Source organism: Rhinatrema bivittatum, chromosome 9 (genome assembly GCF_901001135.1).
Source record: "Rhinatrema bivittatum chromosome 9, aRhiBiv1.1, whole genome shotgun sequence".
NCBI lineage: Eukaryota > Metazoa > Chordata > Amphibia > Gymnophiona > Rhinatrematidae > Rhinatrema > Rhinatrema bivittatum.
The window spans coordinates 47856351-47878947 of record NC_042623.1 but is presented as its reverse complement, the minus strand read 5'-3'; the positions used below and the strand labels follow the sequence as shown (position 1 = coordinate 47878947).

The window sequence follows — 22597 nt, the reverse complement described above, 5'->3', positions numbered from 1 at the left end:
TGTGTGATCATTTTGATGCCTAAAAAATGAATATGCAAACTATGTTTACATTTCGATTTGAGACATGCATGAATGGGCTTTTGAAAATTGCTATTGCGAGTTACACACAAAACAGTATGCACTAAAGCAATTTTACATATACTTTTACATGCGCTAGAAGAGCAAGTTTGCTTACCATAAACGGTGTTTTCCGTAGATAGCAGATGAATTAGCCATGCTGACCTGCCCGCCTCCCCAGACAGTTCTAGCATACCTACCTTGCTTTGATACTGACTGAGGAGCCTGAGATGATCCTGTCACAATACAGGAGGGAGGGAGTACCTAGCTAAAAGATTTAACTAGACTTTGAGAGCTCCGCCACCTAGTGGCACGGAGGACGTACCCAGACAACATGGCTAATTCATCTGCTATCTACGGAAAACACCGTTTAAGGTAAGCAAACTTGCTCTTTTCACGTAGATAAGCAGCTGAATTAGCCATGCTGTCTGGGAGTCCCCAGTTGATGTATTAAGCTGTTAATGTGTGTAATTTGGTATATTCGCTCAATACGGGAGAATGAGGCGGACAGTTTCTATGAAGGCTATGTATGAGGAACAAGTGCTCTTCTGCAGGATAGTCAGTCCTATTAACGCATCATCCGCAGTTTGTTTATCGAAACAGTAATGGGATGTGAAAGTGCGCAGCGATGACTATGCTATTACTGTATCGAAGTCTATAATGGGAACCACAGGTAAATGGGCCATTGAGGTGCAATTGCACATTCCCGGTGTGTCTTTGGATTCGTAGGTAAAGTTTGCTATCGTTGGTGATAGCAAACTGAATATAGTTCGATATCGACAGAGATAGAGTGCATTTTGCTACTGGAAGTCCCTGGGTGTTCGGGTTGAACTATAGAAAGAACTGTGAAGGTCTGTCAGGTGAATGAGTGCGCTGTTTGTAGTAGTTTAGTGCACGTGTACAGTCCAAAGTATGGAGTTTTCTCTCATTCCCATTCGCATGAGGATTTGAATGGAAAGTGGGTACGGTGATGGTTTAGTTAATGTGGAAAGTTGAAATCACCTTTCCATGGAAGTACTTCCCATGAGAAATATCGAAGGTGACAAGTGTCTAATGGTTCAAAGGGGTGGAAGAATTAGGTATTCAATGATCATAGAAACTTCCCATGGCACTGATGGTTTATGTAAAGGTGGACGTGGGTGGAATATTCCTTTCAGGAATCTGGGACTAGTTTATGATGTGAAATGGGCTCTCCATTGAGATGAATGTGGTAATCCGCTAAAGCGTGTAAAGGAACACGGGGTGAGGAAATAGCAAGGCCCTCACTGCAGAGTAGATGAAGGTAGGAGAGAAGCCGTTCAGGTGGGCAGTTAACGGGTTAATACCCATTGTTGAACACCAAGAAGCATAGCGTGACATTTTTGTTGTTATGGAGTCTGGTTGACAGTTGTCCCGAGGACAGTAACATGTGCTGAAGATCAGAATAGTGTTTAGGTGTTATGTGACTTGACCAATCTCCATGCCGTGAGGCGTAGGGAGAAGTGAAGAATGAGTAGTTGAGGGCTGCTATCCCGTGGAATTGGGTCGCAGATTGATAGGTGCAGTAAGTAGCTGCGCCATGGTTGCGTCGCCACACTGGCGTGATCGAGATCAGATTTGCTTGGTCTGCGATGCATCTCTGGATTGTACGAGAGATGAGTGGTATCGGAGGGAGCGCATACCATAGGTTGTTAGCCCCATTGACTAGAAAAAACATGTGGAGCGACTCTCTGTGGGCTTGGGAAACCGAGAAGGTTTTCAGTTTTCTATAGTCTCCTGTTACAACAGGTCAAGGGGAGGATGGCTCCCAATTGAGAATATGTGTTGAGCCACCTTCTGGTATAATTCACATTCGTGGGGATGAAATATTCTGCTGAGCCTGTCTGCACTGGAGTTTGGATTCTGGGCAGATAAGTTGTTTGAAGAGAAATTGATCATTGATGAGCCCACTCCAGTATCTGGAGTGCTTCCTTGTAAAGGTTTCAAGAACCTGACCCTTTGTCTGTTTATGTAGAACATTGTGATTTGGTTGTTTTAAATGAATCATTACTATCTTCCCACGTAGGGAGTCTCCGAAGGCTCAAAAGGCATTTCTCACCGACTTGAGTTTTCATAGGTTCATGTGTTGCGAACGATTATATGTGGTCCATAGATCCTGTGTTGATAATTGGCCTAGTTGAGTTCCCCAGCCGCTGGGGAACACGCCTGTGGTGAGTATTATCTGATGTCGTAAGGAATTTAAGAATGTGCCCATTTGAAAGTTGACGGGAGTAGTCACCACCGAAGGTAGTTTTTTTATGCTGTTGGTGAGGGTAACGGGCAAACAATGGATGGAGAAATTGAATCCATTAGGTCCTTAGCTTCCATTGCAGGCGACGCATATACAGGTGTGTATGCGGGATCACATAGATGGATATTGTAACGTGATCTAGGACGGCCAGGATTTGTCTAGATGGTGAGGATCAAGTTAAAGAAATAATCACAAGGGTGTCTTGGCTAACAGTCACGGACAGGTAGTCCTTCAGGTAGGAAAGATCATGATACTATGTTGTCGAAAGAAGTACCACTGCGCAATCCTTGGCGAGGATTCTTTAATCAGTAGGGACTCTCTATGAGAATTCCTATTCCGGATTGACGGAGGCTATAGTCCTGCATGTCAAGCGGAGCAGTATTAATGAAGGTTAGAGCGGGGAAAGGCAGCACAAGTGCGGCGAAGATGAAAAATGGAAGAAATCGGTCTGTATAGAAAATGAAGAGTAAGTACGGGTTGATCTGTTGTTTAGGACAGAACAAGTAGAAGAGACCGCTTCCCACTAAAGGTAGTGGGAAATAGGGAGTCTAAGAAATTCCCCGACGGCTCCTGGAAGCTGGCAGAAGTTGGAGAACGCCGCGTTTCCTGTGAAACTGAAAGTTGAAGTCGACACCAGTGGGACAGGAAATGTAACCTGGTCAGTATGATATAGAGGAAATTCGTTCAACCTCCAGTTTGATGGATCAGCTACGGCCGAGACATGAGTTTTAGTTTCTATGCACATTGGTGAAAGAAGGATGTTCATTGCACGTAACTTGCAATTGCATTGTGCAGTCGGCAAGGATAACTTAATTAAAAGACTCGATTGTGTCTGTCGGTGCGGTACACATAAGAATGCAGGAAGGCCAGGGTGGTCAGCATTCGAGAGAATACTGTGCTTATCCCTGGCAAGAAATGGCAGGATGCACAATTATTATTATTATTATTTTTTATTTTTTTTTTAGCTGTGGAGATTATTGAAACCAGCTTATCTGCATATAAGTATCCCATGTTCTAGGAGAGAAACTTTAGAGCTTTAGAAACTGGAGTCTTGTGTGGAAGACTACAATTCACAAAAATATTACCTTCTCCAGTGACGTAATAGTAGAGGATATTGGAGTGCCCGTTTAGCGAACTAAGACATTCAATGACCCCAAGGCTGGGGGCTATAAGAAGGTGAGACCCCCCCCCTTTTTTTTTTTTTTTTTTGTGAGGAAGATAGTCATCCGTAGGCGGGATCTCCCCTTGCCTGTTTTCAGTGCGAGGCAGAAAAAATGGATCCGTCGAAGGAGAGTTCTCACCAAGTAGTGTAGTAGGGAGTGAGCCGCAGTCGCAGAGAAAGTAGCACTCCCCATTGGAGAACCTGAAGAAGATCTCTGTATGGGCAGACAGCAGAGGGAACTGGAGCCTTCTGGTGCATTATGAGTCCTCGAAGGCCATGCGTGCCCTCATGGAGGGTTGTTAATAGCCAAGTGGAGTGGAGGAGTAGCCTGGCAGTTAGAGCAGAGGGCTATGAACTATAAGACCAGGGTTCAAGTCTCACAGTCACTCCTTGTGATCTTGGGCAAGATACTTTACCTTCCATTGCCGTAGGTACAAACTTAGATTGTAAATCTCAGGGGATAGGGAAATATACACCGTACTTGAATGTAATCCACTTTGAAGAGCTGAGAGAAGAGAAAGGATTCACGGCGCCAAAGGGCAAATAACCATGATGTCCAGCGGGGCAGATGCATCGTATGAGATGCAGCCACCTTGGCAGCGAGGTACTTGGCCACACTATCACATGCGACTTAACGCTGCAATGCAGGACTGATCTGTCGACGCAGCAGGACCACGCGCCGGTGCGCCCCAATTGAACTGGTAGCCAGCCGTCGGGGTAGCGTGTTGGCTTGCTCGTGGGCATGTTGCTTATTTATGTGGATGCGTTGGTGATTCTGAGTGTCCCTCAAGTCTTGGAAGCGCTCATGTTCGATGGAGACTGTGCTACCATCTGCACTGATTTTTTTTTTTTTGGTACTTGGCGCCCGCATCGGTGACCTGAAGTGCCTGGCTTCCATAGCGATGTCCTGGTGCCCTCGGCGCCAATGTCCACTCTACCGATGGTGCATGCAAAGTCTGCGCCAATAGTCGGCGAGCTGTCAACGTCTTGTGATTTGTAAATAAAACATGCCGGTGTAACGCTGAACGACTCCCTGAGTCATACCTGCTGACAGGCTGGGTGTCTTGATGAACCTGCAGGAGTTCTAGTCCCGGCGGATGTTTTGCGTGTATGCACCAGCAGACGCACTGTGTTGATGCGCCGGCGCATGCATGTCGATGACCCAGCGCCTGCACCAAAGGTTGGCGCGCCCAGTGCCTGCATCATTGGTCAGTGCGCCCGATGCCTGCGCCGATGTTTGGCACATGATCAGCACGACCAGCACCTGCGTCTATGGTTAGCGCGCCCGGCAACTGCGCCTATGGTCGGCGCCCCAGGCGCCTGTGCTGATGGGGGCGTGTCCGGCACCTGCGCCATTGGTCGATGTGCCCGGCGCCTGCGGCATTGGGTGACGCACCCGACACCTGCGTAGAAGGTCAGCGCGCCCGGCAACTGCGCCGACGGTCGTGTGCCTGAAGCCTGCGGCAATGGCAGCACATCCGGCGCCTGTGTAGAAGGCCGGCTCGGTCGGCGCGTGCAGCAACTGCACCGATGGTCGGTGTGCCAGGCACCTGCACCATTTGGGTGGCGCACCCAGCACCTGCGTCGTTGGTCGACGAGCCCAGTGCCCGTAGAAGGTTGGCGCGTCCGGCGCCTGTGCCGATACAGACGCTCCTTCGGTGCTGTGGAGCACTTTCTGCTCTGTTCATCAGGATCCCAAGGACTCAACTCTGAGCCGGACCCGCTGAACCGGGAAGGCTACCGAAGAGCTAGAATTAGAAAGGGGGAAACTGCCCAATCGGGCCCACGAAGTCATGTCTTGGCGTGCCTGCGTGGAGTCAAGTCCTTTTCTGTCCGTGAGTTGATTTACAATCGATGTAGCGCCCCTCCCTCGGGCTCCACTCGGTACTGGCCCGGACTGGGAAGTGTACCGAGGACGTTGAAGTGCAGGCATTAAATCGCTGAGAGGGGGGAGGGGGTGCCCCGAGACGTTAGAACAGACTCGTGAGGGCAGGTCTTCTGAAGTAGATTTCATTTGTTTTATTTTGTCCTTTCCTCTATTTCTGTTTCTTTATGTTTTGAAGTGTTAATTATATGTTTTCTAAGTAAATTGTGAGGAGAAGAAGAGAGCTCCGTGCACTCTGTTGCCCAGAAAAAATTTGACTGAGGAGCCTGAGATGATCCTGTCACAATACAGGAGGGAGGGAGTAGCTAGCTAAAAGATTTACCTAGATTTTGAGAGCTCCGCCACCTAGTGGCTCGGAGGACGTACCCAGACAGCATGGCTAATTCAGCTGCTTATCTACGTGAAAAAGAAGCGTTCCCGGGGGAATGTTGGGGCAGTGGTGACTATATACATGCATACTTTAGATTTTAGAAATGTATGCACGTAAAGCTACAGGCTAGCGTTGATACCTGTTAAGCTGCAGGTGTAATTGTGTGTGCACACACCCACTGATTTTCAAAACGGACTTTTGTTCATAAGTCTGCTTTAAAAATTTGGGCTAAAGTCTGTATGTACTTTCTAAATGCAAACTTTAGTCTGATGTGAGCTTTATAAAATTAACCTCCCTAATCTTAATGAAGTAACCAGCTGCTTTTCTGTGACAAAAGTAATTTAAAAAAAAACCCACTTCTGACACCACAACTAATAATATTTGTTATAATAATCATAATAACCATAATAATAATAGTCCTTACAAAGCTGAGACACATCCATCTGGGCATGGGCTCCCTTTGGGTTTTGCTTCTGTGCTTTGCTTGAAGGGATGGGTTTGTATGACTGGCCTGTTGCTCTGTACATGGCTTGTACCCATAATATTCTATCCTGGTCATCATCACTGGCAAATATGACCGTATCTCCTTCTTTTACAGCATTGAAGAACATCCGACCACCCTGAAAACCTGAAGACATGGGTAAAGAAGAGTGTGTCACCTAAGTACAACATCAATTTATTTTTCCTTCTTTCATTTAAATTAGATTTAAAGCAACTGTCTAACAATGTGCCATGCAGTTGGGGTTATCGACAGCCCCCTAGCATGCCATCTCAGGGCATAAATATAATTGGCAGAGAAAAATGCCATGTGATGTATTCTCTGCAAATTATGACTGGATATTATGTATATTTTATTGTAACCCGACCCGTACACTACAGGGCGTAGGGTAGAAATAATTGCAAATAAATTAATTGCTGCCACTTCTGTTCAGGAAGATTCTTGGGTCATTTCTTATACTGCTTATTGCTGAAGTATTTGACTGGCACATTGGCAACATGGTTTACTGCACGAAAATAAAGTACAGTTTAAAAAAAAATACCAACAATCTTTTCTTCCTGGGACTGTAATGAAATAATTCAAAATTACAGTTGTGGTGTAAATAGACAATTACATACCATTCAGTCAATTTTCTGTTTGCATCAGATTCTAAGATAAATTGGGAACAAAATCAATATGGGCTAATTTAACATTAGTATTCTATGATTTTTTAAAATACTAAATTGAGTTAAAAGTGCAGGTTCTGAAGCGTTCTGATACAGCAGGCTCAGGTTCAGATCTACTGTCTGTCAAAACCAGCAGGGCTTGGGGGTCCTGCAGAAGTGACACACTGGGGTCTATAAGGGAAGGAAAGAAGTCTGATATAGCAAAATTGCTTACCGTGTAATAGGTGTTATCCCAGGACAGCAGGATATAGTACTCACATATGGGTGACATCACTGACGGAACCCTATTGCGGGAAAACTTTATGTCAAAGTTTCTAGAAACTTTTGACTGGCCCTGTGAGGCCACTGAGCATGCCCAGCATGCCATGATATTCTCTGCCACAGGGGTCTCTCTTCAGTCTCATATGTAGCAATATGCTTTAGCAAAAATAAAATAATAAAAGGTAACATACCCAACTCTGCGGGGTGGCGGGTGAGTTTCATGAGGACTATATCCTGCTGTCCTGGGATAACACCTATTACAAGGTAAGCAATTTTGCTTTATCCCAGGACAAGCAGGATGCTAGTCCTCACATATGGGTGATTAGCAAGCTAGAGGCTGAGTCATTGTGTATTGAAACAACGGTGAAGAATTGTTGGTGAAAATGAGTCAGCCGAAGATCACAGCAGGTTGGATGTAGAAGGAGTTGGGATTAAACTGGAAACAAGTTCTTAAAGACAGATTGTACATAGGCTGAACCCTGTCGTCCTTCTTTGTCCAAACAGTAATGAGCTGCAAAGGTGTGAAGAGAACTCCATGTTGCTGCTTTACATATGTCAAGGATTGGCACTGAACGATAGTGTGCTACTGAGGTTGACATTGCTCTTACTGAATGTGCCTTTACTCGCCCTTGGAGAGGAAGGTCTGCTTTTTCATAGCAAAACTGTATGCAATCTGCTAACCAGTTGGATAGAGTATGTTTACCCACTGCTTTTCCCGGTTTGTTTGGATCATAAGAAATAAACAGTTAAGTGGATTTTCTGTGGACTGTAGTGTGGTTTAAGTAAAAAGCCAGCGCACGTTTACAGTCAAGGTGTGTAAGGCTCATTCCCCTGGATGGGAATGAGGCCTCGGAAAGAATGTGGGTAAAACTATGGATTGGTTCAAGTGGAATTCCGTGATTACTTTGGGAAGGAATTTTGGATGTGTACGGAGAACCACTCTGTCATGTAGGAATTTTGTATAGGGTGAGTACGTGACAAGTGCTTGTAACTCACTAACCCTTCTAGCTGATGTAATGGCTATGAGGAAGATAGTCTTCCATGAGAGAAATTTAACATCACAGGAATCTATGGGTTCAAAAGGAGAATGCATGAGTCTTGTTAAAACCAAATGCAGGTCCCATTCCGTTATGAGTGGTCGAATTGGTGTTTTAAGGTGCGTTAAACCTCTCATAAATCTACTGACGAGAGGTTGCGTTGAAATAGGTGCATCTCCCATCTTGCTATGGTAAGCTGAGATTGCACTTAAATGTACTCTTACAGATGAAGTCTGGAGACCAGAGTCTGAAAGATGGTATAAGTAGTCTAGTAGAGAAGCTGTGGAGCAGAAGAAAGGATCAATACTCTTTTGCCTGCACCACAGACTAAACCTTTTCCATTTCGAGGAATAGTTTTTTCGTGTTGAAGGTTTACGTGAAGCTAGAAGCACTTGAGATACATTGGATGAAAGGTTGAGTGGTTGTAAAATCAAGCTTTCAACATCCATGCTGTCAGGGATAGGGATTGAAGGTTGGGATGGCGCAACCGCCCCTGATCCTGAGTTATGAGAGTGGGAGCTACTCCCAGACGAATTGGATCACTGACTGAGAGGTCTAGAAGTGTGGGAAACCATACTTGTGGAGGCCAATATGGGGCTATGAGTATCATGGACCCCTTGCCCTGTTGTAGCTTCACTAGAGTTTTGGTTATGAGCGGTATCGGAGGATACGCGTATAGTAGGCCTGAGTTCCAAGGGCAAGCAAAGGCGTCCTTGGCTGGCTGGTTTTTCTGTGTGTGTAAGGAACAAAATTTGTCCACTTCGTGATTCAGGTGTGACGCAAAGAGGTCTATTGTCGGTTGACCCCACAGTTGAAAAATCCTGGTCGCTGAGGGATCCAGGGACCATTCATGTGGGATGGAATTGACGACTGAGTCGATCCGCTAGTACATTTTGAATGCCTGCCAGATAAGTGGCCCAGAGAGACATTGAGTGTGTTAGGGCCCAGGCCCAAATCTGTACAGCTTCTTGGCAAAGGAGATATGAGCCCGTACATCCCTGTTTGTTGATGTACCACATGGCTACTGTGTTGTCCATTTGGATTAGAACAGTCTTGTGTGAAAGGCAGTCCTTGAACGCATGCAGTGCATAACGTATAGCTCGAAGCTCCAGGAAATTGATTTGAAAAGTTGCTTCGAGCTTTGCCCAAGTACCCTGGGTTTGGAGATTGTCTATGTGAGCTCCCCAACCTAAGGTAGATGCATCTGTAGTTAAAGTTATCTGTGGGACTGGTTGCTGAAAAGGTAGGCCTTTGCGCAAGTTGTCCATGTTTGCCCACCAAAGTAGAGATTGCAAATGTTGCTTACCTGATGTAACAGGTGTTCTCACAGGACAGCAGGATGTTAGTCCTCACAAATGGGTGACATCGAGGATGGAGCCCACCACGGAAAACTTCTGTCAAAGTTTAAACAGAACTTTGACTGGCCCCTACTGGGCATGCCCAGCAAGGCACTGACCCTGCAGCCAGCAGGGGTCTCCCTTCAGTCTGATTTTCAAAGCTACAGGCAGTGCCTAGAAAGTAAAAATAAAACGAACCCAACACCGTGGGGAGGCGGGCGGGTTTCGTGAGGACTAACATCCTGCTGTCCTGTGAGAACACCTGTTACATCAGGTAAGCAACATTTGCTTTCTCACAGGACAAGCAGGATGGTTGTCCTCACAAATGGGTGAGTACCGAGCTGAGGATGTCCCGACTTGCACCAAATGTACCCAACGGTGTGCAGCAAGCACAATAAGTGAGGAGAAATTTGGGAAAGGGCATCCGCACCCAACCGGGTAGGTGGAAGGGTGTTGGTACATCAGGTTGGAAAAAGGTTACGCAAGACAGACTGGCCGAAGATGGAGTCCTGTCTTCCAGCCTTGTCCAAACAATAATGGGCTGCAAAGGTATGGAGAGAACTCCAGGTTGCAGCTTTGCAGATGTCAGGAAGCGGCACCGATCGAAGGTGTGCCACTGACGTCGCCATGGCCCTCACAGAGTGTGCTTTAACACGGTCTTGAAAAGGAATGCCAGCTTGCTCATAGCAAAAAGAAATGCAGTCCGCCAACCAGGAAGAAAGAGCCTGCTTACCCACAGGTTGTCCCAACTTATTAGGATGGAAAGAGACGAATAATTGAGTGCTCTTCCTATGGGAAACTGTACGGTCTAGGTAAAAAGCTAGAGCTCGTTTACAGTCTAGGGTATGCAGGGTCTGCTCTCCAGAGTTGGAGTGGGGCCTGGGAAAAAAGATAGGTAGTATGATGGATTGATTGATATGAAACTCAGAAACTACCTTAGGTAAAAATTTAGGATGAGTGCGGAGTACCGCGCGGTCCTGCAGGAGCTTAGTGTAAGGCGGATAGGTAACTAGGGCCTGCAATTCACTAACCCTGCGAGCTGAAGTAATAGCCAAAAGGAATAACACTTTCCAAGTGAGATATTTAAAGTCACAGGAGTGCAGAGGTTCGAAAGGAGGTTTCATAAGACGACCAAGAACCAGGTTAAGGTCCCAGGATGGGGCCGGAGGACGCAAGGGCGGCTTTAGATGGAGCAAGCCCTTAAGAAAGCGTGTTACTAGGGGTTGTACTGAAATAGAATTACCCCCAATACCCTTATGGAAGGCGGCTACCGCACTGACATGCATTCTGATAGAAGAGGTTTTAAGACCTGATTCAGAGAGATGCCATAAATAGTCCAAGAATTTGGAGATTGGACAGGAAAGGGGATCAAGGGACTGAGAAGTGCACCATGATGTGTACCTTTTCCATTTGTATGAGTAAGACTTTCTTGTGGAAGGCTTTCGTGAAGCTATCAGGACCCGAGAAACGGAATCTGAAAGGTTGAAAGGCTGAAGGACTAACCTTTCAACATCCATGCCGTCAGGGACAAGACTTGGAGGTTGGGATGGAGGAGGCATCCGTCGTTTTGAGTGAGCAGATGCGGGTCCTTTCCCAGAGGAATGTGCCTGCGGATGGAGAGATCCTGGAGTATTGGAAACCATACTTGGCGTGGCCAGTAAGGTGCTATCAGGATCATGGTTCCTCCGTCCTGGCGTAGCTTCACGAGAGTCTTTGACACAAGAGGGAGTGGAGGGAATGCATAGAGCAGACCTGTTGTCCACTTGAGGGAGAATGCATCCCTCGGTCGAGAGTGCTGGCTCCGAATGAGAGAGCAGTAATCGTCCACTTTGTGGTTCTGAGGGGACGCAAAGAGGTCTATGCGGGGAGAACCCCACTTGTGAAACAGAGAGGTCGCTACCAGAGGATCGAGTGACCACTCGTGTGGTTGGAAGACACGGCTCAGCCGGTCTGCCAATACATTGTCTACTCCCGGCAGGTAAGTGGCCCTGAGGTACATGGAGTGGGAGAGGGCTTCCGCCCAGATCTGCGCAGCTTCCTGACACAGAAGGAAGGAGCCTGTGCCTCCCTGCTTGTTTATGTACCACATGGCCACTTGGTTGTCCGTCTGGATTAAGATTATCTGATGAAAGAGATGATCTTTGAAAGTGCGGAGCGCATAGCGGATTGCTCGAAGTTCCAGGAAATTGATCTGGTGTTCGGCTTCCTCTTTGGACCATAACCCTTGGGTTTGAAAGGCGTCCACATGGGCTCCCCAACCGATGTGAGAAGCGTCGGTGGTTAGGATTACTTGCGGATCCGGTGGAAGAAAGGGTAAGCCCTGAAGGAGGTTGACCTGAGTCGTCCACCAGGTTAAGGATAGGCGCAGCGCTTGTGTGACTGTGACTATGGAGGACAGAGGCTGAAAAGCTTGAATCCATTGGTGTCGTAGAGTCCATTGTGTTACTCTCATGGCTAGTCGGGTCATGGGAGTGACTTGAACCGAGGATGCCATGTGCCCTAGGAGAATGAGGAACTGGCGAGCCGTGGCAGTGTTCTGAGACTGGAGCTGGCGAGCCAGGGACATTAGGGTGTGGACCCTCTGAAGAGGAAGGTAAGCCTTTGCCTGTAAGGTGTCCAAGTCTGCTCCAATGAAGGATAAGGTTTGAGATGGGACTAAGCAAGATTTCTCGTAATTGACGAGAAACCCTAAGGAAAGGAGTGTTTGAATTGTCAATTTTAGGGAGGATTGAGCTATCTGTTGGGTGGAGGCCCTGATTAGCCAATCGTCCAGGTAGGGGTAGACGTGGACACCTTCCTTCCTTAGGAATGCTGCTACCACTACGAGACATTTGGTAAAGACTCGTGGGGCAGAAGCTAGACCGAAAGGGAGGACACGGTATTGATAATGTTCGTGGCCTACTAGAAACCGCAGATATTTGCGATGGGATTGTGTGATCGCAATATGGGTATAAGCGTCTTTGAGGTCGAGAGAGCACAGCCAATCCCCTCTTTGGAGCAGAGGGAGCAGCGCGCCTAGGGTTACCATTTTGAACTTCTCTTTTTGAAGGTATTTGTTGAGGGCTCGAAGGTCCAAAATGGGACGTAGTCCCCCTGATTTCTTTGGTATTAGGAAGTATCTGGAATAGAATCCCTTGCCTCGTTGAGAGGGAGGAACGGGTTCTATAGCATTTGATTGCAGAAGAAGGGATACTTCCTGTTGTAATTGAGCCAAATGGGTGGATAGACTCCACGCTTGAAGAGGCGGGGAGTCTGCCGGAAGAGTTATGAAGTTGAGGTGGTAACCCTGTGCGATAATTGTTAGCACCCACTGATCTGAGGTGATCTGCAACCAAGGTTGTAGAAAATGGTACAGTCGACCTCCTACAGGGATGTCCGGAAGAGGGGTTTGGCATGTGTTCCCTACAGGGGAGTCAAAGGCCAGCCGCAGGCCCAGGAGGAGGGGCTACAGTAGGCCTTTGTTTCCTAGGCTGACGCGGCTGAGGCCTAGTAGAGGATCGAGCTGGACGAGGCCTGGCCGATGGAGGGTAATAACGGCGTGGTCGAAAGAATGACTTCTTAGAGTCTTTCTTTTGCGGTTGCTTGGAGGTCAGCTCAGGTGGGACAGATGAGAGTTGTTTCAACGTCTCATGGTGGTCTTTTAACTCCGCCACAATCTGCTGAATTTGCTCTCCAAACAAATTATCGCCTAAGCAGGGTAAATCAGCAAGACGATCCTGAACCTCTGGGCGAAGGTTGGATGATTTTAACCAAGCCCAACGTCTGGCTGAGATGGCTGTGGCTGAAACTTTTGTGGAAGCATCGAATATGTCGTAGGCAGTCCTTATCTCGTGCTTCCCTGCCTCAAATCCCTTGTGAAGAAGGGCTTGAAGCTGCGGTTGGTATTGGTCTGGCAACGTGTCAGCATAGTCTTGCATCTGCTTAAGGATAGCTCTGTTGTACTGAGTCATGTAAAGTTGATATGAAGCTATGCGTGAAATCAACATAGCTCCATGATAGACTTTCCGTCCAACACTATCTAGGAACTTGTTGTCCCTGGTAGGTGGGGTAGAAGAGTGTGGCTTAAGACGCTTGGCCTTCTTCTGCGCGGACTCAACCACAACAGAGCGATGATCCAGTTGAGGTTTTTGGAAACCTGGTGCTGACTGGACAAGGTAGGTGGAGTCAGCTTTTTTGTTAACTGGGGACACTGATGAAGGAGATTCCCAGTTTTTCTTGAGCAGATCCAAAAACACCTGGTGTATAGGGATGGAAGCGATGATTTTTGGAGCATCCAGAAATTGAAGGAGTTCCATCATCTGGTGTCTGTCATCAGCTTCAGATTGTAGTTGAAAAGGTACAACTTCTGAGATTTCTTTCACAAAATTAATGAAAGATAGATCCTCAGGAGGAGATCTTTTTCTACTCTCTGTAGGAGATGGTGGCGAAGGTAAATCTGTGTCAGAAGATGTATCATCATCATCGCCCCAGGTATCATAGGGATCAAGTGGGGCTTGTAGCCCTGATGGACCTGGCTGAGGCTCTGAAGGCATCGATGGAAACCGAGGTGGAATCGGTGCCGTAGGTGGAACCAGAAATGGCATCGATGGCTTCGGTGCTGCCGATGGAATCGGTGCCTGGCGTGGAATGGATGGAACCGAAGGATATATCGGTGGAGATATACCAGAAGGCACCGATGGAACCACCCCGGAAGGGGGAATCCGGAACGGTGTTTCTCCTGCCGATGAAAATCCAGTCGGAGACGGTGGTGTTGTCGATGGTACTGGAATCACCGATGGAAGGGCCGTCATGAGCGCCTCCATGCGGCTCAGTAGCGGTGCTAGCGCTTGTATCAACGGCTCGGTGGTCGGTTCCCTCCTCGGTGGCGAAGCCGGTGCCGGTGTCGGTGTCGGGGGCGGCACTGGAACCGGTGCCGGAGACGGTGCCGATGGAGGTTGCAATTTCTTCATCGCTTTCTCGATGGCCTCCTGGACCAGCCGGTCCAGTTCTGCCCGGAGACCAGGGGTAACCATACCCGGCTCGACGGGAGAGGGAGGCTGAGGCAGGGCCGGAGGGACCACCGTAACCGGTGGGATCACGGCCCCCGCACCCCGGGAGGGTGAGGGTTTCCTCGATGCCGGCGAACGAGACGTGGAGGGTGTCCGGTCTGTTCGCGGCTTCTTTGTCGGTGGCTCGGCTTGAGCAGAGGTCGATGGCTGTGGATCCTCGACAGGCCGAGACTTATGCCGTCGATAGCGGTGCTTTTCCTTCCGATCCCCTCGCCCATCCGGGGAAGGGACGGGAGTCGACGGCCGAGAAGCAATCGATGGCGGACGGTTCCGATGACGTCGATGCTATCGATGGCGTTGGGGTGGGTGCATGGAAGAGGAGCCCCATCTTCTCCATCCTGGCTTTGCGACCCTTGGGTGTCATTAAGGCACATTTGGTGCAAGTCAGGACATCATGCTCACTACCCAAACACATTACACAAACCCTGTGGGGGTCTGTGATGGACATAGTCCGGGTACAATCCGGACAACGGCGGAACCCCGTTGCCATGGCCTGAAGCCAAAATTTAGGCTGGGGATCGGTAAGTGCCAACAGGCCTCAAGGGCCAAAATCGACGGTAGTCGATGGAAAAAAGGCAAAAAACTTACCGGGTTCCGTAAGATGAGTAAAAATTTGTCGAAGGGAGACCCCTGAGGGGCAAATTTTCTTAGGAAATTAACTTCCAAATTCCTGTCAGGAACGTGGTTAGAGAGCTCCTTTCACCGCGTGGCAACTGCTGCGCGGAAAAAAGAAGACTGAAGGGAGACCCCTGCTGGCTGCAGGGTCAGTGCCTTGCTGGGCATGCCCAGTAGGGGCCAGTCAAAGTTCTGTTTAAACTTTGACAGAAGTTTTCCGTGGTGGGCTCCATCCTCGATGTCACCCATTTGTGAGGACAACCATCCTGCTTGTCCTGTGAGAAAATCTTAGTTGGTGGGTCACTTGAATTGGATATTGTAGTGGTTGAATGGCTTGGATCCATTGTGATCTTAGAGTCCATTGGGTAACCCTCAAGGCAAGCCGTGCCATAGGAGTGACATGAACTGTGGAGGCCATGTGGCCTAGTAAGGTTAGAAACTGATGAGCTGTCGCTTGTTTCTGTGAGTAAATGGATCTTACCAGGAGTGAACGTGTCTTTGCCCGATCCACGGATAGAAAGGCTCTCGAAAGGATAGTGTTCAAGTCTGCACCTATGAATTGAAGTAGGTGAGATGGAGTGAGATGGGATTTTTGATAGTTGATGAGAAAACCCATGGAGTAAAGTAGAGTAATTGTTTAATTGAGAGAAGTGAGAGCTCCTTGTTGAGATTGACTTCTGATAAGCCAGTCGTCTAGATATGGAAAAACATGGACACTTTGTTTGTGCAAGTGTCCTGCTATTACTTCCAGACATTTGGTGAATACTCTTGGAGCAGAGGCCAGTCCAAATGGCAGAACTCTGTACTGGAAATGTTGATGGCCCACCTTGAAGCGCTGGTACTTGCGGTGAGGAGGGAATATTGGAATGTGAGAGTAAGTGTCTTGAAGATCCAGAGAACAAAGCCAATCTCCTGTTTGAAGAAGTGGAAGCATGGTGCCTAGAGAAACCATCCTGAACTTTTCCTTTGTCAGAAATCTGTTGAGATTTCTGAGGTCTAGGATGGGACGTAGGCCTCCGGTTTTCTTTGGAACGAGGAAATAACGGGAGTAGAATCCTCTGCCCTGCTGAGTCCGGGGCACTAGCTGTACAGCCCTGACTCTCAGAAGGATGAATAATTCTGCTTATAGATGAATTAGCTGAGAATCTTGTTGTGGAAAGAAACTCGGCGGAGATTCTCGTGGAATTGAGAGGAAATTGAGTTTGTAACCTCGAGAGACTATGGAGAGTACCCATTGGTCTGATGTTATTCTTAGCCAATTTTTGTGAAAATAGGATACTCTGCCTCCTACTGGTAGGTCTGGATGAGGATTTAGGATATGGATTTGTTCTCTGGTTTGTATTTCAAAAGCCCGCAGCTGGTCCTGTCTGTGGAGGAGGTTGCGGGCAAGTAGTTCTCGGTTGTGTGGCCTGGGAACGCTGTTGCGGCCTAGTTGACCTGCCCCTAGAGGCTTGGGGGTAGTATCGCCTTTGCCTGTAGTATGGGCGTCTGGGTTCTCTCCTAGGAGGATGACAAGGAGGCTGTGTAGAGGTTTCTTGTGGAACCTGTGACAACTGACGTAAGGTCTCTGTATGTTCTTTTAGTTGTTGTACAGCATCCTGGACCTTTGAACCAAAAAGGTTATCTCCCACACATGGCAAGTCAACCAGCTTATCTTGGACCTCAGGCCTAAGGTCAGAGGCCTTAAGCCATGCCCATCGTCTAGCAGTAATTCCCGCAGCTGCTGTTATGTAAGCTGTCTCAAAATTATCGTAGGCCGCTGTGACTTCATGTTTCCCAGTCTCTAGGCCTTTATGAACTATGGCCTGTGCTGCTTCCTGAAATTGTGAAGGTAGAGATGTGGTAAATTCTTCCATCTGCTTCCACAGATTCCTCTGATACTGTGTCATGTACAGTTGGTAAGAGGAAATTCTGGCATTCAAGATAGCCCCTTGATACACCTTCCTTCCCAGGGAATCGAGAAACCTATGATCTTTTCCTGGGGGGGGGGGGGGGTTTTGAAAAATGTGGATGAATACGTTTAGATTTTTTCTGGGCAGATTCCACTACCACAGATTGGTGTGGTAGCTGAGATTTTTGGTATCCAGGAGCAGCTTGTACTAAATATGTGGTGTCTACTTGTTTGCTGACAGCAGAGACAGAAGATGGGTGCTCCCAGATACGATGCTGGAGATCCAGAAGTACCTCATGTATTGGAGGTTTGGTGGGTTTTGGTGGCTCAACAAACTGAAGTACTTCTAAAGTTTGTTGCCTTGTATCTTCTTCCGCCATCAGCTTAAAGGGGATGGTATCCGCCATCTCTTGTATGAAGGTGGAAAAGGACAAATCCTCTGGTGGTGACTTTTTTCTTTGTTCTGGAGGTGAAGGCTCCGACATGAAGTCCTCAGAGGATGTGTCAGTATGTTGCTCATCCCAAGAGTCATCTTGATCATCCCTATATGGAGATAGTGGGGAAGATCTGGGTGGATGATGAAGGCCCTAAAGTCCTGGCTGTGGATCATCAGAGGGTATTACTGGAGAAGTGGCTTCCACTGTTTTTGGTGGAAGGGTGTCGATGACCTCTTGGTATCTTTTCAAGAGATGTTGAAAGAATGCCAAATCATGTTGTTCTGGATCTTCAGACGTCGGCTGCTTCGATGATATAGAAGTTGGTATCGATGCAGGTGCCGATGGTAGTGCCAGCAATGGCGTCGAAGATGTTAACGGTGCTGGCACCGAGGTCGGTCTCGATGAAGTTGTCGGTATCTGTGCATAAATCGATGTCGACGCAGTGATGAACCTCGGTGTGGGCATTGATGTGGAGCCCAGCACTGGCATTGACATCGACACCGGCATGGGTAAGGTTACCGGCATCGGTGCTGTAGGCACCGGCGGAAGCACGGAGTTTTTTGTTGTTGCTGAAGGGCCTGGATACCGCTTGCCTGATAAGGTCAGACAATTCCGGCATTACAACTGATGGAACCAGAGCAGTTGTAAGCGGTGGCAGAGGTTGTGGTGGCAGATCCTGCACAGAGCCCTGTGGAGGTTCTGGTGTCAGTGATTCTCGATGAACAGGCCCAGGCATAGACGGAAGCGATGTATCCTGGCTCCGTGGCCGCTTTGCCATCGATTCTTCTGGGGGAAGAGAAGACGCCGATGGCGATGGACGTCGGTACCGATGACGGTGTTTTGTTTTGTGCTCGATGGATTTTAGCAGTGCCATCGATGATGCTGGGGAAGGATGGTCCCCTGATTCTCCCGCATGATGTTTTTTAAGTAAAACACGTTTAGTCGCTCCAGCCGGAGACGATTTCGATGATGTCGAGGGAGATGGAAGAAGTTGAAGGTGGAACAAATGTTCCATTTTCTCTTGATGCGCCTTCCTTCCTTTTGCCGTCATCTCCGCGCATTTTGGGCAGGTATTTACATCGTGTTTTTCACCGAGACACATAACACACTCCAGGTGCGGGTCGGTGATGGACATTGTCCGGTTACATATAGGCAATTTTTTGAAGCCCGTGGACATTTTGAATCGACAGCCGTCGATGAGAAATAATGGGAATTCGTGAGAAAAAATTTATTTTACTCTAAGAGTAAAATATGAGACAGAGGTGCTCACCAGCCGGTGGAAAACCTCGAGAGATCCCGATGGGAGAAAATATTTCGAAATTTGTTTGACTTTTCAGTCAGAAAATGTTGTGAGAGACTCGCAACGGCTCCTGTTCTGTGATGCCTACAGCAGCGCAGAAAAACAAAGACTGAAGAGAGACCCCTGTGGCAGAGAATATCATGGCATGCTGGGCATGCTCAGTGGCCTTACAGGGCCAGTCAAAAGTTTCTAGAAACTTTGACATAAAGTTTTCCCGCAATAGGGCTCCGTCAGTGACGTCACCCATATGTGAGGACTAGCATCCTGTTTGTCCTGGGATAATACCTATAATTCCCACTGGCTGCAGCAAGATGCTGCATCCTGGAGGCAGGGCTGGATTCAGGAACAGGCAACATAGGCACATGCTTTGGGCAACAAATTCTGAAGGTGTCAAAAACCTTGGATTCCTCCTGCTGCTCTCTGATTTCCAGGGGTAGGAGAAGGAGAGAATCCCATACTTCAAGTCCTCTGCCTATGGGCAATGTCATCTTAAATCCACCCTGCCTGGAGGAGACATGCCTCCATTCATTGGATCAGTGAGGGTTATGGAGAGTCTCCCTAGCATGCCATCTTGAGAAAAATGCAAAAAAAGAGATTATTGCTCACAAAAAACAGCAACTTTATCACAAAACATGATGGCAAATTAGGAATTAACCTATATATAGCATTCATCCAGTCTTCATCCAATCTTCAGTCTTCATCCAGTCTTCAGTCTTCATCCAGTCTTCAGTCTGCATCCAGTCTTCATCCAGTCTTCACCTAGTCCTCATCCAGTTTTCCGCCAGCTTCCTGCTTACATTCAACCAGCGCTCAACCCTTTCCTTTATCTCACATCTCGATCATTATGCTTCCAAGATTCCCAATCCCTATTCTTCAACGCAGTTTCCTCAACACAGGCAAAGCAACAATGCAACATCATCCACGCCCATCCAAAACCCTCATCCCGATAATGATCTCACCTCTCAACCAACTCCTAGGTCTAACTTTATTCTCTCTGACTTTACTCAACGCACAATCCATCACGAAGAAAACTCTGATCCTCAATGATTATCTACTAGACACCAAACCGGACATCTGTGCCATAACAGAAACTTGGCTCAAACCAACAGATATAACCCTAATAAATCAACTCCCTACACAGATATACAACTTCTTTTCCCTCCCCCGGCTAAAGAAAAAGGGAGGGGGCCTACTTCTGGCAACCAAAAAAGTGTTGAAAGTCTCCCAACTCCCTGTAAAATCGGATACAAAATTAGAATTGGGCTTCTTCAAAGTAGACCAACTCCAAATCCTCTTAGTCTATGCCCCACCAGGACTCCTGGACTCAGATCCCTCCCTTATAGTAGAAGTAATTGCAAAACACATAAACTTGGACTCCCCCGCCTTGATCTTAGGAGACTTCAATCTTCATGTGGACAACACTACACTCACATCCAATTGTGAAGCCTTTCTCTCCACTCTTACAGCCATGGGCTTCCAACAGATCATCAACAAGCCCACACACAAAGCAGGCCACACCCTAGACCTCATCTTCACGAATTCCAGCATCTCTCACTCAACCCCTCCTGCATGCACTCCAGTCCCCTGGTCATACCACTCATTAATCTCCGCTACCTTCTCAATAACTGAAACCTGTAACCCTCACCCCACTCAATACTCATTCCCCTACAGAAGATCTTGTTCTTCCGAGGACCTTAGCATACACCTGGCGAAAGAACTCCCACACTTAAACCTCTCAGATCCTAACTCAGCCTTACTATCCTGGAACAAGATCATAGAGGAGACAGCAAATAAAGTATGTCCACTATCAACAAAAATACTCAACCCTAATTCCCCTAAAAGACAACCATGGTTCACCAATGACCTACGGAAACTCAAGCAAATCCTCAGAAAAAGGGAAAATATATGGCGCAAAATCCCAGGCCCCAGCACACTATCCGCCTACAAATCTGCCCTTCACCACTACAGGAATGCTACCCTAAAGGCAAAAAGGGATTTCCACGCTCACAAGATACACGATCTTACCTTTGACGCAAAAGCCCTCTTCTCCTACATTTCCGAACTAACACAGCAGTATACACCAGCTATCCCCAATGAACAAGCACAATCCAAAGCCGATGAACTAGCCCTATTCTTCCAAAGCAAAATAACCAATCTCTTAACCCTACTTCCCCCGAGCCCCACCTCTCTGATTTGCTCCTACCACCCACTCAACAAAGGAAGCTTGCTGGATTCGTTCGAACTCACCACTGCTTCAGAGATTTACTCTCTATTAAAGAAAATGAAACCTTCCTCCCATCCCCTCGACCTAATACCGTCAAAACTTCTTCTGCTAATACCCGAAATCATTTCCAAACCACTAGCAGACATCATAAACTGTTCCTTAACACTGGGAATCTTCCCGGATGACCTAAAAACTGCTTCTCTTAAACCACTACTAAAGAAACCAGATCTGGACCCCAAAAATCCAAACAACTTTCGTCCAATTTCCAACCTACCTTTTGTAGCAAAGATTTTGGAAAAACTGGTCAACTCACAACTCTCAGACTACCTCGAAGACCATGAAATACTACACCCCACCCAATATGGGTTCCGCAAGGCTCTAAGCACTGAAACCCTACTCTTATCACTAACAGACCACATCACCATGGGCTTGGACAAAGGACAATCTTTCCTAATAATTCTACTGGACTTGTCGGCAGCCTTCGACACTGTAAACCATGCCATCCTCCTCAACCGCTTATCGGACATTGGAATAACAGGCTCTGCCCACACATGGTTCAAAACATTCCTTTGTAAGAGAGGTTACAAAGTTAAAATCAATAATAAAGAATCCTCCCGTTACTACTCCTCACTAGGAGTTCCTCAAGGTTCCTCCCTATCCCCAACTCTATTCAATATATACCTTCTTCCTCTATGCCAACTGTTAACTAACCTACAACTAAAACATTTCCTATACGCCGACGACATGCAAATTCTGATCCCCATCAAAGAATCGATCACTAAAACTTTCAATCACTGGGAAAACTGCCTCCAAGAGATCAACCGACTCCTTGCAAATCTAAACCTGATACTAAACTCAGCCAAAACAGAACTCCTCCTCATCACACCTGAAAACAGCAACTCCCCACAAGAGACCTAGGGGTAGTAATAGACAAACACCTGAATCTAAAATCATTTATTAACAACACAACCAAGAACGGCTTCTACAAGCTGCAAGTAATCAAAAGAATGAAACCACTCCTACACTTTCATGACTTCAGAACAGTTCTACAAGCTGTAATATTCTCCAAGATAGATTATTGCAACTCTATCTTGCTGGGTCTCCCGTCCTCTTCCATCAAACCACTGCAGATGCTCCAGAATGCGACAGCCAGAATCCAAACAAATTCCAGAAGAAGAGACCACATCTCTCCCATTCTAAAAAATCTACACTGGCTACCAATACACTTCAGAATTCTACACAAGTCCATCACCATTATCCATAAAACTACCCACTCCCAAGCCCCTCTCACCCTCCAAATTCCACTCAGTCTACACACATCATCCAGACCCATCAGAGAAGCCTACAGAGGATCCCTGTCTGTTCCCCCAACTAAATCTACATACCATCTAGACTTTACCACCTGATCTTAGACTGGAACCTTGTTTATTAACATTCAGGAAAAGGCTTAAGACTTGGCTATTCAAACAAGCCTTTCCAGAGACGAATATCCACAAACAAGCCTCTTCCTGAGTCTAATATCCACTGAGAGACCTTCCTG

At 47.3% G+C, this 22597-nt stretch overlaps 1 protein-coding gene across 20 annotated transcripts in view; it reads right to left on the bottom strand.

Moving 5' to 3' along the window:
• CADPS2 (calcium dependent secretion activator 2) overlaps window positions 1-22597 on the bottom strand; it is a 1612018-nt gene that overhangs the window by 676029 nt on the left and 913392 nt on the right. For all 20 annotated transcript variants that reach the window (XM_029616598.1, XM_029616596.1, XM_029616606.1 and 17 more), the window contains one exon: window positions 6168-6371. In XM_029616598.1, the coding sequence (XP_029472458.1) occupies window positions 6168-6371 (204 nt within the window). The remainder of the gene's footprint in view (window positions 1-6167; window positions 6372-22597) is intronic.